We start from the raw sequence: 18,443 nt of genomic DNA on the forward strand, positions 1-18,443 counted from the left end.
TTGAATTCCATAGCTTAGCCGCTAGGAAGGAAAAGCGTTTTCCTCCCCATCTTGCTCTTTTCATCTTGGGAAGTTTGACCAACCCAAGAGTGGCAGACCTCAGAACACGCATTAGTATGTACCGGGGGAAAACAGGGACTGAACATCCTCTGCCCCTCCACAGAACAAGGCTTTATGAACCAAGCAGAGTGATTTAAACTCAATGCGCCGCCGTACAGGGAGCCAATGGAGTTGTTTTAACGCTTGTGATGGAGGGGGATGTTTCGGTTAATTAAGCAACACTCTGGCTGCCGCATTGTGAATTGATTGCAGTTTAGCCACATGTGCCCCACCCACTCCTAAATACAGAGCATTGCCATAATCAATTCTGGAGAGAATTGTGACAATTATAACTCTTTTCCTCAAGAAAAGAAGAATGAACAGGAGGATCTTTCTCAAGCGTTTCAACATAAAAAAGCAAGCAGATGAAACTTGATTAATCTGAGCAGCCCAGGCCAAATCTTTATCTAACATGAAGCCGAGATTCCTGGCTTTATTTACTGGTACTGGGCAGACCCCAGCTGAAGATGGCCACCAAAGCTGATTCTAGATCGAGGCTTTGTGACCAAACTCTAAAACTTCAATTTTGTCAGTATTCAGTTTTAAAAAGTTAGATTTCATCCAAGTCCTCAAAGCCGAGGTGCACTTGGAGAATTCCGCTGCCATGACATCCGCCGCATGAGTTAGACAATATCAGCTGAGTGTCATCAGCATATGACACCAGCGTGAAGCCAAAACTTTTTATTAATTTTGCCAGTGGGGCAACATAGATGTTGAAAAGAGTGGGGGATAAGGCGGAGCCCTGAGGGGCTCCTCCAGGAAGTAGAAATTCCTCCGACTGATATCCATCCCAACAAATGACTTATTCTCTAGATGATAGAAAAGAGGTGAGGAGGGCAAGAGCTGTACCCGAGATACCTACGTCCTGTAGCCTTTGTATTAGCACCACATGACTCGCGGTATCAAAGGCTGCTTTTAAGTGAAGCAGGACTAGTATAGCCCTTCCTCTCTCATCCATAACCGTGCGAATTTCTTCCGCTGCCATGTTTTTTATTTATGCGTTGGTGTTTAAAACAGATAAATAAAAGGCAACGTCATTTACAATACCAATGGGTTAAGCTGTCCCAAATGCGAGACCTATTGTGTTGCAAATGCTTGTTTTTATCATGGCGTCACTGCTATAGTGGTGGTGTCGATTGTAATAAATGGAATGACCTAACGAGGTCTGTGAAAACAAACATTTATATCTAAATCTAGATATCTAAATGTCAAGCTTGCATTGGAGTGCTGACAAAATTAGTGAAAAAGCTTATTATAGAAAAATGCTTGTTTTGTGCATTGTAATCCAAACTCCATGGGTGCTGGAAGGACAGATGAACAAATCTAATAGTATGTGTGGCGAGTGGGTAATACCCCTCTGGGTGGAGCCAAAGCCCACTGTATGTATATTTTATATAGAATTGAGAACTTAAGTCTGCAGCCAGCAAAGCTATAAAGCCAGACCTAAAACAAAAAAGAACAGTTGGCACAGAAAGTGACAGGTTGCGCAGAGACATGGCTCGAACAGCCAATGCACCTTTGTGCACGCCTCTTTGCAAGCGTTCGCACATTGAAGTCAGACCTATGGGCTTTGCCATCAATTGCTTTGTACATATTGGAAGGCTCGATTTCTCTATAATTAGTGCAGTATAAAATCACTTTAGTGTCTGTTTTTGGTTCTACCAGGTGCATGCTTGTTGGACAGGTCTTGTCTCTTGTAAAACGGACTGCCAAAGTTTCAGAAACACACGTTAGTTCTTCATGTTGGCGCTACACAGCCTCTTGGCTAACTTCCTACCCCTAACACACGGGAGTAGTTCATTTATTGTGGACCAGGCTAAATCAACAACGCTGTCTGGATATTTTCTGAGATTGAAGTTATGGCCAGGTTGAGGTTGGCTGTCCATCCTTATTGTCTTTGCTCTTTGTCGACTTGCCCTTTGCGCTTGAAATTGAATGCTTTGCAGCTATTCATGCATGCTGCTTCTTTGCCAGTACTTAACACCTGGGGAACTGGTTCCTGTGGCACCCAGGCCTCTGCTGGGACATGCCGCACTTTGTTTACCTTGACCTGCTGCTGCTATAACACACACGGGTCCTGACTACTGCCTGCTAGATGCCTTCATTTTTCCGTTCCAGTGGCACATCTGGGAGAAAGCTCCGTTCTATTGTCTCCTTGGCAATGTAGTACTGTATCCACCTCTGAGCTGCTCTTAATTGGTCTACATTGCAAGGTGGAAGACGCAATGTCCTGTCTTAGTTCTGCTTTCCACTGACATCTGCTCTGGCTTGCAGGTGAGTGCGAGACAGGGACTTGGGTTCTCATGTAAATACTTTTTAACTCGCTCACTGTCATCTGTGACTTGACTGCTGCTGAAAAGTTTTCTTGGTACATCTGGGATTGGTTGGGGCACCTTTCTTTGGGAATGTTTGGCGAGCCGCGTCCTGGTGTTGGTCGCATCATGTTTCCCATGGTTGAGTCAGGTCATTTTGTGCTTGGTCTCTAAACCACCCCCTGTCAACCACTTTTATGTGCTGGCATGTGTCCCTCTTGTGAAGAGTTTTTTGATTCCCTTTGTTGTCATATGTGGACAAAATGGTTGAACATTGTGTCTAGGGCGAGTAAGGCACATTCTGTTTGAGTGGCATGATTTGATGCCCAGGCCAGAGGCAAAGAACTTCTCAGATACTAAGTTTCCCTCTATCTGGGGGTCTCCATCTTCTGATTGGATGGACTTTGTCAGTCCCATCCGTAGTAGTGGACACCGTTGACTAATGTTATCACCGTCCTCCTTAACAAGGTAACCAGTGGCCCTACTCTTGGCTTTACAGTTACTTTAATCAGAAGGCTGTTTATAAATTTAAGAGGTAGCCTGGCCATGTATTGCTGACATTGGGTTAGAATTGCCCTGGCAGGTGCCGGAGCATCAACTGAAATTGTTTCCAGAGTCTGTGCAAGAAATGCCTTTTGTCTCCGTTGCTAACTGAAGAGAGAGGTGTCCACTTCAGTACGTTGGCTAATCTGATGTCTGGTGATTTAGCCACCTTGTCCTGGTTTGGTGTTACCTGCAAAGCAATTCATACCATTCTGTCACTGAGTTTTAAAAGGATCCCTTGCGTTTATTATGCGAGCCAGAGACTGAGCATAAAGTGCAGGGCTATCTGCTCCCTCCGTGTACATTTGGAACAGCTGCCGCTCTACAACACAGCAATAGAAAAGCTCTAAACTCCTCATTCAAATGGGGAATGTTCCTTTTGGCACAGAAGGTACTCCAGTGTGCTTGGCATTGTGTGAGTCAAGTATAAGGTGTGCACAACATCTATATGAACAGAGAGCCAGCACCACAGGCTACGAGTTGTCACAAGGAAGCATTTGATTGTGAAGAACTAAGCTTGAGAGATCACCTTTGCTCTCTGCAAAGGGTGTAGTTGGGATCTGAGTGACTGGATGCATATAAACATTTGGCACGTCTTTAGTCTGTGTTGTGGAGGAGAACAAGATAAGATGTTTATTTAATCCAGTATGTGGCAGTGTACCTGCAGAAGTGTGGGAACTCTTTAGAACTTTAAGGTGTGCAGGTGCAGACTGGGGCTTCCTCCACAAGGAATGTTACCAGTGCTGCAGAGGGCCAGAACAGTCTTGCACGCATTTCAGATTTGGCCTCCATAGACCATCGAGTTCACTGTGCCCATTGTGCCACATTCCTCCTCTTGTCTGTTTCATCTTAAACCGCCCTACTTGCCTCTTGTTTCTGTTTGCAGCTCTACAGTCCTGTGGTGAGCTGTATGTCTGATCCAGGTGGCCTACAGTAATAAAGTCAATGCGTTCATAACCACGAGCTGGCTCTCGACTGCCTCCACTCTAGGCAGGCAGCTGCATTGTGCATCGTGCCTTAGAACTGGGGCATCCTGCACCTTCCTTTGTAGGGGGCCACCTAGGGGTTCAGAGATTCCCTGCAGCCCCACAAATTCTGGTGTGGCTGTATAGCGAACATTGAAAGGAAGTGCCTGATCTCTGATTTAACTTCACCTTTGAAATCTTAGATGGGAAGTTCTTGACATTTCAAATTCAAAATGCTTTTGAATCTGTGAAAGTTCCAATGCTGAACGAGTTGATTTTAATATCTGTGTTGCATTGGAATGTGTGCATGGTAATGCTACTGTATTTGGGAGCCTGAGTAGTGTTCATTACTGCAGAGGAGATGGAGCAAAAACGTAGACCACATTTTTCTAGCACTATTATTTTGATCTGAATTTTGCGAAAGCGCTGTTCAGCAGCACTTGAAGCAAAGGCATTTTGTGTCCTTCAAAGTATTGGAAGAGCATGTTGGTGGAATTTGGCAGTGATCTATCTGTATCAGTCTGTCAGTTTTGTCCTATCTTAACATGGTTTCTTTGTGTTCCAACTTTAGGCACTTTTATAAATGACATCCGTATGACCCGTGGCGAGAGGGTGGAGCTTTCAGATGGGGATATGGTCACCTTTGGCCACGAAGATTCTGATAGTCTGCCTGAGGGATCGCTGTCCATGCAGCAGGAGTCTGAGTTCTACTTCATGTTCCAGAAAGTGCGCGTCAGACCACAAGACTTTGATGCCATCACTGCCCCTAAGGTGCAGAGCCTTTGTGGCTTCCAGCCTGTGAAATTCCCTGACAAAGGTATGAACTCGAGTGGCGATCGGATCCGTGAGCTGACCAAGTTCCCTCCCAGCTCAGGTGCCACGCTCATCCTAAACTCCATTGGCAGCATCAGCAAGTTCAAGCCCCAGCCATTGACTTTCTCTCGCACCAAAGGTGACAGTCCAGGATGGGCTGGCAAGCAAGCCCAAGCAAGTTTGCCACAGCCATCCCGGACTGCGGAAGAGGAGGTGGCAGCTGCTGCTCCAGCAGCCTCACCGGTTACCCCTTCCCGCTCTGCCTCTCTTAAGGACAAGCCCAAAGGCCGAAATCGGCGCAAGTCAGCACACACAGTGTTGCCGGAACTGGAGGATGAAGTACCACATGGTGCCGAAGAACCGCCCCCTCTAAAAAGGCCAAAAATTGAGAGAGAGGACGAATTTAGCCATTACAGTACAGCCTGGTCTGTGATCGGCAAAAGAATATCTGATGAAACTGGGCTTAAGAAGCCAAAAATTGAAAGGGATGAGATGACCAGCCATTTCAGTGCAGCCTGGCCTCTTGGTGGTAGGAGGGTGTCTCAGGAAGCGGAGGGACTCAAACTGAACATTGACAAGGAGGATGAGCCCAGTCATTACAGCCCTGTTTGTTCTGTACGAGGAAGGAGAATGTCCGAGGATGCAGGGGGACAAAAGAGGATGACAGCAGGAGAAGAGGGAGAGCAGCCACTTGACGCAACACCTCCAAACAGGTGAGAAGATACTCAGCTGTTTCTTAGTAGACCGGTTCTCTGCCGATCCGATGTTGTGGAGAATTGAAGGACGAGGATATGTAGAACTGAGTGGTCCTAAGTTCTCAGTTCTCTCTTTTGAATGCAAAAACATAGATTCATGATCCTTTTTATGGCTCGCTTCTTTTTGGTCGTGAGTTAGCATACTTGTGTACCCTCTATTAAATGTTTTGGAACCTCCTGAGGCAAAATAGCCGGGAGATAGAGACTTTTTTTTTTTTTTTTTGGTAAGACTTTATTAGCATTTGTCAAACTTACAGTAATTGTACAACACAATGGAGGGAATGAGTTCTCGGTCAGCCAAGGTTGTACATTGTGACACAGCTATTTAGCCGACATCCTTCCGGTCCGGCAGCAAATGTTTGACAAAACACATAAGGCAATCATGATATATCAATAGTTGGTAAGACGTCTTACTGTTTTATGCTTTTTATAACAAACAATCCAAACTTTAGACTCATGCCAATAAGGACAGTTACGTCGAATCTACCCATATATCCCAGTGTCACTTGATTAGGACCAGGTTCCTACGCTATCACCCCTCTCCTTCCCCACACCCGCTCCACTGTTATCCCTGGCACTCGACCCCTAACTTCGCCAGTCTATCCACCCACTCCCTTCAATCTAGTCCTCCAGGTCTTCACCCTCGTCTGAGCTATCGTCCTCATCCTCCGGGAGCGGCTCACAGAGGTCCCCCCTATACTTATTCCAAGCCACCCAGATTGCATTCCACTTGCGCGGGTTAGCCCTCATTTTGTAAACTGCACGTTCAACAATCATCAGTTTGTCCATCGTTCTACACCACAACGCCAGCGTAGGGATTTCCGCCACACCCCACCTCTGCGCAATGTCGCGCTTGGCTACCATAGTCCCAATGGTGACCCACTGCCGTCTCCGGTGCGGCAGGTCAACCCCCTCCCACACATTCAGAAGGCATAGACGTGGGTCTGGCGGTATGGAAGTGTCAAGGGTTTGGGAAATAGTGCGCATGATTTGCCGCCAGTATTTCGAGATAAGAGGACATTCCCAAAGTGTGTGTAGTAATGTTCCTTCCTCCCCACATTCTCTAAGACAATACGGGGTTTCTGCCCTATGCATTTTGTGTAGTGAGGACCTGGTGTAGTATACCCTGTGCAGTATTTTGAGCTGTATCAGCCTGAATCGGGCCGACACACCCGCCTCCCGTGGCGATGCCAGAGCGGCATTCCATTCTACCTCATCCATGGACCCTAACTCAGATTCCCACCGTTCCTTCAACTTCTGCAAGGGATCAGGTAAATTATTCAATAACTTACGGTACGTGAGTGAGGTGGCGCGTGTTTGCATGAATTCCGTGAGGAGACGGTCCTCCAGAGGTGAGGAATCCGGGATTTTAGTGCCCGGCTCAATGACCGCCATGAGTGCATGTCGAATCTGTATGTATCGGTAAGTTTCATTGGGACCTAACGCATATTGTTGCTGCAGGTGTGGAAAAGGGATCATTCCCGTAGAAGTCCATAGGTCTCCCACTGTCGAAATGCCGATATTATCCCACTGAGTAAAACCTTTACTTGATCTAAGACAGCCCAATTGTGCAGTGTCCCACAGTGGAGTAAGTTTGGTTAAGACTCCCTTCCACTTAAGTCGTGTCAGTGCCCTGTGCCATATAGTGACCGTGTGTTTGGTTGGACCGAGCAGCGTCTTCGCAAGGGTAGGAGTATAAAGCGGGGCCAGCAAACTGTGTGTCCCTAATTGCGTTCTATCTGAGAAGTACGCCGGGTCATTCTGTGGAACGTGTAACCAGTGATTAATAACTTTGAGTTGCGATGCCCAGTAGTAGAGCTCAATATTAGGTAAGGCTATCCCTCCGTCGTACCATCCACGGTTAAGCTTCGTGTGCGCAATTCTGGGTGGACGTTCTCCCCAGAGCAACTCGGAAATCAGCGCCGTCACTTTACGGAAATAGGATGGTGGAACCAGGATCGGGGTGTTTTCTAGCACATACAGGAGGCGCGGTAAAGCCTTCATTTTGAATAGCGCCGCGCGTCCCAACAGCGTAAGGGGCAAGGTTTTCCAGTGTCGCACATCCGCCCATAGACGGGTAAGAGGGGGCGCCAAGTTCAAGTCATAGAACGTAGCCGTGTCACTGGTGACCCGGACGCCCAAGTATTGAAACGAGGTATCAGCTATAACCAGCGGGCAGTTATCGGGAAGGATTGGCACCGGGCCTTTCAGCACGTAAACGACTGACTTCGTCCAGTTAATCATGTATCCGGAGTGTAATCCATGCGCGTCGCAGATCGCCAGCAAATTCGGGATGCCCGTGTCCGGGTGGGACAGGTAAATTAGCATGTCGTCGGCATATAGGGATATCCTGTCCTCCCAGGCGTCCCCCCACGTGAGACCTTTTAGCAGGGGAGTGGCCCTAATGACAGTAGCCAGTGGTTCCAGCACGAGGGCGAACAGCAAGGGGGACAGTGGACATCCCTGACGCGTCCCTCTAGCCAAGGGAATCGCTCGAGAGATGTGGCCGTTGGCCGCTACGTGTGCCACCGGATCCGTGTAGAGTAGTTTGATCCACGAAACGAATTTGGGACCAAAGCCCATACGAGCCAGGACCGCGAAGAGGTACTGCCATTCCACCATATCGAAAGCCATTCTGGCGTCTAGTGACAGAATGGCCGCCGGTTCCTGCAGTAAGTGGGCTCGCGCCACCACCCCATGCACGCGTCGGAGGTTAAGTGCCATGCTTCTGTGTGGCATGAAGCCTGACTGATCCGGGTGGACCAGACATTGCAAGTGTGGGGTCAGTCTGTTCGCAATGAGTTTCGCCAGTATTTTAGCTTCAGCATTAAGCAGTGAAATCGGGCGATACGATGTACATTCCGCGGGTGGTTTACCTGGTTTTGGGACAGTCACTATGGTTGCTACCCGTTGATCCAGGGGCAGAACCCCCGTCTCCCTGCACTCCGCGAACATGGCCAGGAGTGGCGAGCTCAGGGTGTCAGAGACTGACTGGTACCACTCAACTGGAATCCCGTTAGGGCCGAGCGCCTTGCCCGTACGTAATGCACCAATGGCCGCCCAGAGTTCTTCCTCCGTCAGATCAGCCTCCAATTCAGTCATCGCTTCCGAAGGCAAAGTTGCGACCGGTATGGTTTGCAGCGCTGCTACCGCAGCTTCCGCAGTGACAACCTCCAGTGGGGTGTAGACCGTCTGGTAGTGGTCAGCCAGGATCTCGATAATTTCGGAGGGACGTGTATGGGGCGTACCCATCGGATCCATTAATTGTAAAATGTGCCTGCCGCCCTCGTTCTTCCTATCTAGCCAAGCCAGTAGTTTGTTGGCCTTGTCTCCCACATCATAGACTCTTTGCGCAGTCGTCTCAATGTTTTCCACCGTTCGCTTTCTGAGGAGATCGGTATGCAACTGTTGGCGGAGGTGGAGTGTGTGGCGTGTGTCTTCCGTCGGGAGCGCCATATGGGCCGCATTAGCTTGCTCCATTTGCAGCTCCAGAGCCAGCAGTTCAGCTTTCTGCTCACGTTTATGTCGCGTTATCGCTGCAATCGCCTGGCCCCTGAACACTGTTTTATATGCTTCCCACAAAGTCGTAGGGGAGGACACCGTGCCTAAGTTTTCCGCGAAGTATAGCTTGGTTGTTTCCTTCAACGCTTTACGGACTTGAGGTATTCTGAGGTATCCTGGGTAAATGGGGTAAATTCTTTTACGAGCGATCGCTGCGCAGGACAGGGACATAGTCAAGGGGGAGTGATCCGAAATACCCCGAGGTCTAATACATACATCCTCCACCGTGAGTCGACCACCCCCCAGTGTGAGGAAGTAATCAATGCGAGATAGGCAGTCGTGTGTAGCAGAATAATAGGAGTACTGGAGATCCTCGGGGTGCAGGTGTCGCCATATGTCTACCAACCCTTGTGCCTCAACAAAGTCACTAAATCTGGACAGGCCAGGTGTTTGTGTCCGGGCCGGGAACCTATCTTTCGTAGCATGGGCCAACGCGTTAAAGTCTCCTCCCACCACTAGGTCTCCGTCCGGGAGTTCCAGAAGGAACTTCCCCAGGTCCGGAAGTGCAGCCGCATGCAATGCCGGGGGGATATATACAGACACCACATTAAGGGAGACTCCCTCCCACTGCCCACAAGCTGCCGCAAAGCGCCCGTAACTATCAATCTTGGTAGCCTGTAAAATAAATTTAGACGCTTTCTTCAGTAAGATGCCAGCCCCACGAGACCCCGTAGTGAAGTCCGAGTGTGCGATCATGTGGTATCCCCGCCTGTTCAGAGCCTTACTAGCCGCACCAACTAAGTGTGTCTCTTGAAGAAGGATCAGGTCGCAGTGGAACCGCCTAATACTTTGAAGAACCAACCCTCTCTTTACCTTATCCCCCAGGCCCCTCACATTCCAGGACATAATTTGTAACGGAGGCACAGGCCCCACTCCAGGAGCATCCATCACGTTACTCGGTTGGGACATTCCCGCCATTGTATATCTGTATGTAGAGACCCAGGACCTGTAAGGCTCGGCAGTGACATGTCTGATGAGTACCCAGTCCCGGGGCATTCCCCCCTCGCCAGCAGTGGCTGGCCTGGCGTCTTCGAGTCAACAGCAGGCCATTCGGCGTGCGTAGTCCGGTCCAACGCGACAAATGTGGATACCAATGTAATTAGCAGAGTCGAACAATACAAACCATGAAACCGCAACAACCCTCCCCTCCCCAAAACTCCCCCCCTCCCTGCTTCCCTGCCACACGGACTCAGAACTGCCCGCCACCCCAACTCAGCAGAGTGCTTGAACCCACCCAAGTAAAAGTACAAAGTTACTTGCTCGTCGGGGTGAGGAGTACTCCAATGTCAGCGACCCCTCGTACCCTCTGCAGGGGCCCTCAGGCCAGTGCGCACGGCAGCACAGGCAGCAGCCATAGTGTCAAAAAAATAGTCTCGTACCTGCCGGGTCACTAAACATCAACCTCCAGATCAGCATCAGCATTGTCTCTCAGCGGCGAAGTCCTTTCGGTTTCAAAGCCCTCACCTCGATTCTCGCCCTGGTCCACCAGAAGTCGGCCCCTTTGACTTCGCCCTTGACGGCGGGGTTGTGAGGCTGGCCGCCATCCGTCCAGCCAGTCCCGGGCAATCTCAGGATTATCAAAGAACCAGGTTCGATTTTCCGCTACCACCCGCAGTTTCGCCGGGAAGATCATGGAGTATTGGATCTCCCTCCTCCTAAGTTCCTTTTTGACGTCCATGAACGTTTTCCTTCTTCTGGCCACCTCCGCTGTATAGTCCGGGAAAGAAGCCACGGTGGAGTTCTGGACCTTTATAGGTGGGGACACTCGCGCAGCCTGTAGGATGGCATCCCTATCTCGGAAGTTAAATAGTCTCGCCAGGATTGGTCTAGGGGGTGCTCCCGGTTTAGGCTGACCACCAGGTACTCTATGCGCCCTCTCGACCGAAAAGAACGATGACAATCCCTTCGGTTGGAGCTGCGATTTGATGAGGTCTTCCACAAAAAGGTCAGTCGCTCTAGTACCTTCCGACTCTGGAATTCCAAGAATACGGATGTTGTTCCGTCTGGAGCGTCCTTCTTGGTCGTCCAGCTTGTCCTTCAGTATTTTATTCTCAGCCACAACTGCCTCCATCGCCGTCTGGAGCTCCGAGACATCCTCCACCAGTGATTTTGCGACAACCTCCAGCGAGCCCACTTTTTCGGCCATTTTGTGGAGGTCTGCTCGGATGAGGGTGATTTCCGTCGAGATCGAACCCACCGTGGTCTGGACTTGCGTGAGAGCTCTCATTACGTCGTCCAGGGTTGCCTTCTTCGACCCCGCAGTGTCCGCCGGTCTCGTAGATGCATGCCGTTCTTCCGCCGGAGGGGAGGCCGTTTTATCACTGGTGTATCTCTCGATACGTGTCTGGGTCGTGCCGCCCTTGGCGCCCTTTCCTGCCATGATGACCACTGTAGAGCGCAGCAGGTCAGTTGGTGGGACGGATCAAGAGAGATAAGGTCAGCCACAGGCCCGGCCCCACCTGCAGCACTGCCAGGGCAGACAGTCGGATGTAGAAGGGGATCACGCCCCCAACGATGGTGGAGAGTCAGCCACGGTACGTTTGCCCCGCCAGGCTTTCCGCCCCCTCCGGTAGCTTCACCCCAATTACGTTTGCAGGGTCACAGCTATGGAGCAGTGCGGGGTCCCACTATGGCTCCGGGGCGCCACTGGGAGCGCCTCGTGTCTAGTGTGTCCCTGGGCGTTACCACGGGCCCATGCTATGGAAGTTGGTAGGCAGTCACCGGTCCACCATTTGTGTCCCCCAGTACTGGAGTCGCGCAGATTTGCGTTGCAGGCGTAGCGCCTGGTGCTGCCTCCCTGCTAAACGCACGCAGGTGGTGGAAATGAGGGGGGGGGGAGAGCTCCCAGGTACTCCGCAACCCCCGCGGATCTTGCCCGCTCCGGTGGTAATCACTGCTGGCTCCTCACCGTACCCTTCCAGCTCCCTCCTCACAGCGCCTCGGTCCACGACAGGTCCTCCGCCCCACCAGCTGCGCAGGATAGCGTGGGCGCTGCACCGGTAGAGCCAGCGTAGGCAAGAAAGGTCGCCGAGCCTTCCGCGGGGTCTCCTACCAGTCCCGGCCACTTCCGGTCTGTCACCGCCGGGCCGCACACACTTCCGGCCGGGCGCGCTGGCAACTGGCTTCCCCGGTCTCTGGCCTGTGGTCTGGGCTCGCTGATCCTCGGCCGCAACTCAGCCACCCGGCACCCGAATTCCTCCCGGTTGCTCGCCGCCTGCACCGCCCGGCTCCGGGCCCTCGGTGCCCCCGCCTGAGGCACAATTCTGCCACGGATGTATATTCGGATCGTCAGAGAGGCCGCTTCGTGATCGGAGCTAGTCCTCTACGCTGCCGCCATGTTCGGCCGCTAGCCACGCCCCAGATAGAGACTTTTACTTTTAAATCTTTGGTGCTATTTTGTGATTTTGTGTGTAACTTTGATATCTTCTGCTTTTAAAAACTTGCCTTACCTGGCTGCACAAGACTCGCCCCTGTCAATCCACCGCTCAGCTGCCCTGCGCTGACAGCGGGTCTCTCCTAACAATCACGGCGCCATTGCCGGCGTGCGACTAGGCCACGCCCCCTTGGAGGCCACGCCCCCTCCCGAGTAGGTATAAAAGCTGACCACTAGCGCTACCTGCCAGAACCCTGAACCTCCTGAGGCAAAATAGCCGGGAGATAGAGACTTTTACTTTTAAATCTTTGGTGCTATTTTGTGATTTTGTGTGTAACTTTGATATCTTCTGCTTTTAAAAACTTGCCTTACCTGGCTGCACAAGACTCGCCCCTGACAATCCACCGCTCAGCTGCCCTGCGCTGACAGCGGGTCTCTCCTAACAATCACGGCGCCATTGCCGGCGTGCGACTTGGAGGCCACGCCCCTCGCCTGCATAAAAGTATGTGTCACTTCCGTACGCGCAGCGGACGGGCGCAGCGGGCGCGCCGTTTGCGTGCCGAAGGCGCGCCTAAGGCAAGCCCGTCTGCGGCCGTCCGCGCCGTGCCTAGGGCCAGTCCCCCTGCCCGTCCGACTAACATCGACCGCACGTGCTGGACCAGATCCCAACTTCTCTTCCTAAAACCCACTACCTGCCCGGCTACTTCACGATGTTGCCCGGATCACTTGGAAGAGGCTTCTTACCACTGCCCCCGTTGCAATTTCACGCTCTTGCCGTGGAGTCGTCGCTCCTCTCCCTGCCCTAACCTGCCTACCCGCCAGTCCCTCCCCCTTACGCTGAAAGCTGGCCTGGTCAACTGCAGGTCTTTGCCCCGCCATACCAACGAGATCTGGATGTCAATTATCTCCGACGCTTGGGACATCCTATTTCTCACCGAGACGTGGCTCACAGATTCCTCCACCCCTGACATCCACCTTGCCATCCCGCCAGGCTACACCTTAAAGGGCATCAACCGTGCAGGGGGCAAAACAGGAGGCGGTCTAGCCATCATCCTCAAATCTCATCTTAATTTGTCTACTACCAAATTGACAAACATAGGGATGATTGAAGCTATGTACTTCACTGTCTCGGATTCCGCGGCAGTTATACTGGCTGGTACACTAGTATACAACCCTCCTACCACCTCCACTCTCCCACTAACTGCGCTCACCCACCAGCTGGCTGATCTCTCCCTCAAACACCAATACTTTTTGGCGCTGGGAGACTTCAACCTTCATGTGGACAACCCTCTCTGCTCGAAAGCGAACAATCTACTTGAAACTATGCAGAGCTTAAACCTACTACAATTAGTCAAAGGCCCCACTCATACAGCTGGACATACCCGTGACCTAATTTTTTCTAACTGCACGAACATCACAGTCCTCCCTTCTCTCCCTTTCACCTGGTCTGACCATTTTCTTATCCCCTTCAAACTTGCGCTAAACCTAAAACCCGCCCCCAACAAAGAGCTGAGGAGAAAATGGCATAAAGTTACCACTGCCACCTTTGACCCAGTATTCCACTTTCAGCCGGAACCCCACTCCAGCGATATCGATGGAAATGTCACCAGACTCAACTCTGCTTTGTTCCAGGCCATCGATTCCATCGCCCCCCTCAAATCCATCTCCTCCACCAGATGCCGCCCTTCTGCTCCTTGGTTCTCTACCACCCTCCGTGAGGAAAAAAGCAGATGCAAAACACTCGAACGCAAGTGGCGACAAAATTACGACCCTGAAGCCAAAGCTATTTACAAAACCGCGTTAAAAAATTTCCTTAAACAAAAAAAATAACCATGAGAGACTACTTCTCACTACAAATTGCCAATGCCAAAAACTCCTCAAAAACCCTTTTCAATATTGTCAGAGATTTCATTAAACCCCCCCCCGCTACGGCCACGCAGAACTCACCTAGCCAGACACTATGCGATGGACTCTCTGACTTTTTCTTTGAAAAAATAAATAAATTACGTGCCGCCTTCCCTTCCGGGGTAGCCCCTCCGCTCCCACACACAAGGGCTCCGGAAGCCGTCTCCCTGCAGTCATACAACGAACTGACTCTTGAGACCGCACTTAGGCTATTCACCCAATGCAGATCTGCTGCTCCCTCCGATCCTATCCCCGCCAAAATCATGGGTGATCTGGCCCCCTCACTGGCAAGTTCCTTTCTCTCCATTTGGAATGCCTCCCTCCATCATGGCATCTTTCCTACTACGTGGAAGGAAGCACTGGTTGTCCCCATCTTGAAAAAGCCCGATGCCGACCCTACCCAATTCACTAACTAACGTCCCATTTCCCTCCTCCCGATACCCGCTAAAATTCTGGAAAAGGCAGTGCAACTACAACTTACAGAGTATCTGGAGGTCAACTCCCTTCTGCACGATTCTCAGTCTGGATTTAGAGCGGGTTTCAGCACTGAGACGGCTCTATTGGAAGTGGCTGAAACTATTCGTGAGTGTGTAGATAGGTCGAGGAGGACCAACATGGCCTCCTCGCCTCTATCTGCCGCTTTTGATACGGTCTCCCACAATATACTCCTAAACCGTCTCAAGCAGGTTGGAATCAGCGGCATCGCTCTTACCTGGATTGAATCCTTCCTCACAGGCAGAAGTCAGAGGGTGATACTGAGACCATTTAAATCAGAGGGTAAACCCCTGCTGTGTGGTGTCCCGCAGGGCTCTGCCCTCAGCCCTCTGTTTTTCAACGTCTATCTTGCTCCCCTGGCCGCCGTGGTGGAGTCTTGTGGAGTCAGAGTGGTCTCGTACGCTGATGACACTCAGCTGCTATTCTCTTTCACAGACTACTCCACGTTTGCCAACTTCCGCCAATGCCTAGACAACATCAATATTTGGATGACTAATAATCATTTAAGACTTAACTCTGATAAAACAGAAGTTCTGTTTTTTAATCAGAAAAACCCTATCTCCCCTTCCCTATGGTGGCCTACAGTACTTGACCCCGCACCCATCCCAGTTCACTCTGTTCGCAACCTGGGTTACCAGTTCGACGACTCACTTTCATGCAAAGCACAAGTCAATAAGGTCACCTCTGCCTGCTTCATGAAGCTGCGCATGATCAAGAAGATCCTTCCCTATCTACCCTTGGTCGCCCGCCGAACGGTCACTCAGGCCCTCATCACCTCTCACTTGGACTACCCTAACAGCCTGTACGCCAGCGCTCCTCAATATCTGATCGACCGGCTCCAGATCGTTCAGAACGCGGCGGCTAGACTGATTGGAAACATCCCCTACCGTCAGTCAGTCGCCGCCTATCGCAAGGAGCTACATTGGCTCCCTATTGCAAGCCGCATCCAGTCCAAGATCCTCACCCTCGCCTTTCGAGCTATCAACGGCCTTGGTCCCATCTACCTTCAAAAGCGAGTATCAATATCCCACTCCGTTAGATCACTGCGATCTAACCACTTACGCCTTCTGACCTCTCCCCGCTTTCGACGTGCCAGAATGGGCGGCAGATGGTTCAGCGTAATCTCTGCTAAACTGTGGAACTGCCTCCCAATCGACCTCAGGTTCTGCCCGTCCGAATCCATCTTCCGTGCTAGATTAAAAACCTGGCTGTTCTCCGGACTATGATCCCTTCTTGCTGACTTCCTTCTCTCCCCCTTTTTCCCCCCGAGGCTCTGGTTCTAGCGCCGGGACACCCCTTCGGGGGTAGCTGTGCGCTCTATAAACTACATAAATAAATAAATTGGTGTAATCAACTAGTTTATGGATAACCCTAAAACGACAGTTAACATTTCCCTCCCAGAATTGTAGCCCTACTTCACTTCTACTTTTTTTTTGTGTAGAGTTTTATATAGCGCGAACTAGACCCGACCCGAATCGGGTATCAGAGCGCTTTACATACCACAAGTTACGTTTTACATGAGGACACACACTTTCATTTTTAGGCACGGGGAGATTAAGTGATTTGCCCGGAATCACAGGAGGTTTTGGCGTCGTTACCGAGACTCGAACCCAGATCCCCAGGTCCTTAGCCGTTAGGCCAACTCTACCATCTTTACCAAAAAAATGCTCTTCCAGCTCCTAATCTATATTAATTTCTCCACACTCATATGCTCTTCATTACTAAGTGTTATTTATCAACTTTCATTCCTTGGATGGCTATCTGAATTTCATGCTGTGGTACAAAATTTGAATTTAGTTGACATATTATTATTGAAATTTAACATATGTTAATGCCAACAGCTCATCATAGGTGTGTAGGAAAGGGGAAGGAGGGAGGTAAATTGGTTAGGATAATTCATAAAATATAGTAAATCGGTCAATACCACTAGGATCCAGAGTGTTTGTCTGGGAGTTCTTTTTCTTCAGGCAGTGAGATCAGATGGAGATAGATTTTTTTTTTTAAATATCACTTGCATAGGATCACAGATAATAGAGCCATAGATCTTTTAAGTATTTCTGAGAGAAGTCTCCTTGTATGGATTCAATTCTGTGAGTTGCACAGACCAAGTTCAACCATTGCTTTTGGGTTGGCGGTGTGGAGGTCTTTCTTGTGTTTGGTAATTTATCGTATCTCAGTCAAGCTGAGCATCCTTGAGGTGGCCATAGGCTTTTGGGTTGGCGATGTGGGGGTCTTTCTTGTGTTTGGTAATTTATTGTATCGCAGTCAAGCTGAGCATCCTTGAGGTGGCCATAGGGTTCTCTGTAGTATGAAGAAGATGCTGTGTGATAAAGCAGAGGTTTTGCACGTCTGCTGGTTCTGTTCCAAAATTATACTTGGATGTCTAATAGCTGCAGGTTTGGAGAATTTGCCCATTAAACCAGAGCATTAGGCTTTGTAAGGCTTCCATAATTACTGTGGTTTTTCATAGATCGCATTGAAACTGAAGGAATTATGGCTTTTTTGTTGAAAATCATGAATCTAACATTTGTATTGTGAAGGTGGAATTTCTTTCTAGGGAGAACTTGTAATATAGATTGTCATTTCTTTTCTTTTCAACAGTCTAGGCCAAACTCTGAATGCTTTGGAAAGATCTTCGAGTCCTCATGAGATAGGTGGCTTATGATGTAGTGTTTCATCCAAGAGTTCCAGAAAACCTGTGTACAGATGGTACATATTTTTGCATTATACTGTTGCTAATTATTCAGCTGGTGTTTTGTAGGAACCTAACAATTTAATAGGACTTATTAGGATTTCCTTGGTAGCTAAGCGGGTGATGGATGTAGAGCTATCTCTTCTTTTGATAGTTGAGTGGAATAATGTTAAAGATATATGATGGGTTAAGGAATGGTAAATTCAACGTGTCTGCAGGGGAGAGCAACCAATATTGATACTCCACTAGTCTGATGATTGTTTGGTAAGTAATAAGTTGAGGCCACCGAAATGCTTAGGTGGTTGCAGTTTGGCAAGGTAGATTTTCAGACTTTTCCCTTTTAATGGAAAGGCTTTGAGTAGCTTGCCAATTTCTTTAACCGCATGCGTGCGGGCGGAATTCCGCCCGTACGCTGAGTTTTTTAAAAACGCATGTTACGTGACGAGCTGGGCTCGTCATGAGCGTGCGTAGAGGCTACCTCATGACGAGCCCAGCTCGTCATCAGCGTCGAAGGGGTTAAAGAAACGAAGCATTGTCAAAGTATATTGGATAATTGGTTTAAGCATTGTTTTGATGGTGTCAAGGAGGGCCCTAGGAGGGGGATCAGTTAGATATTTTACTTCTGGACCAGTCTAGGATTTTATTCTGGTTCAAGGATAGGAAAAGGTCTAATTCGGTGGAAAATGATGCCCAAGTTGTTACTTAATTTGTGTGCCAGGTGAAGTTAGTTGAAAGGCTTTTGGCTAAAAGAAGTTGGTCTTTGTCCTATTTAAGTTTGCATCCTAAAATATTAGTGTATCAGTTTACCTTTTCTTGGAGAATTGGTATTGGGTTTACAGGTTTGTTTAAGAATAGGATATAATCCGTGTATGCTGAGTTTATATTCATGAGCTTGTATTTTGCTACCTTGGATGGTTAGGCTTAATCGAA

The 18,443-nt window shown here is 49.7% G+C and overlaps 1 protein-coding gene across 1 annotated transcript in view; it reads left to right on the top strand.

The window, feature by feature from the left end:
- Positions 1-18,443, top strand: part of TCF19 (transcription factor 19) — a 59,831-nt gene that overhangs the window by 12,636 nt on the left and 28,752 nt on the right. The window contains exon 2 of the mRNA XM_078641731.1: positions 4,491-5,445. Coding sequence (XP_078497857.1) covers positions 4,491-5,445 — 955 coding nt within the window. The remainder of the gene's footprint in view (positions 1-4,490; positions 5,446-18,443) is intronic.

This window comes from Lissotriton helveticus, chromosome 5_1 (assembly GCF_964261635.1).
Source record: "Lissotriton helveticus chromosome 5_1, aLisHel1.1, whole genome shotgun sequence".
Taxonomy (NCBI): domain Eukaryota; kingdom Metazoa; phylum Chordata; class Amphibia; order Caudata; family Salamandridae; genus Lissotriton; species Lissotriton helveticus.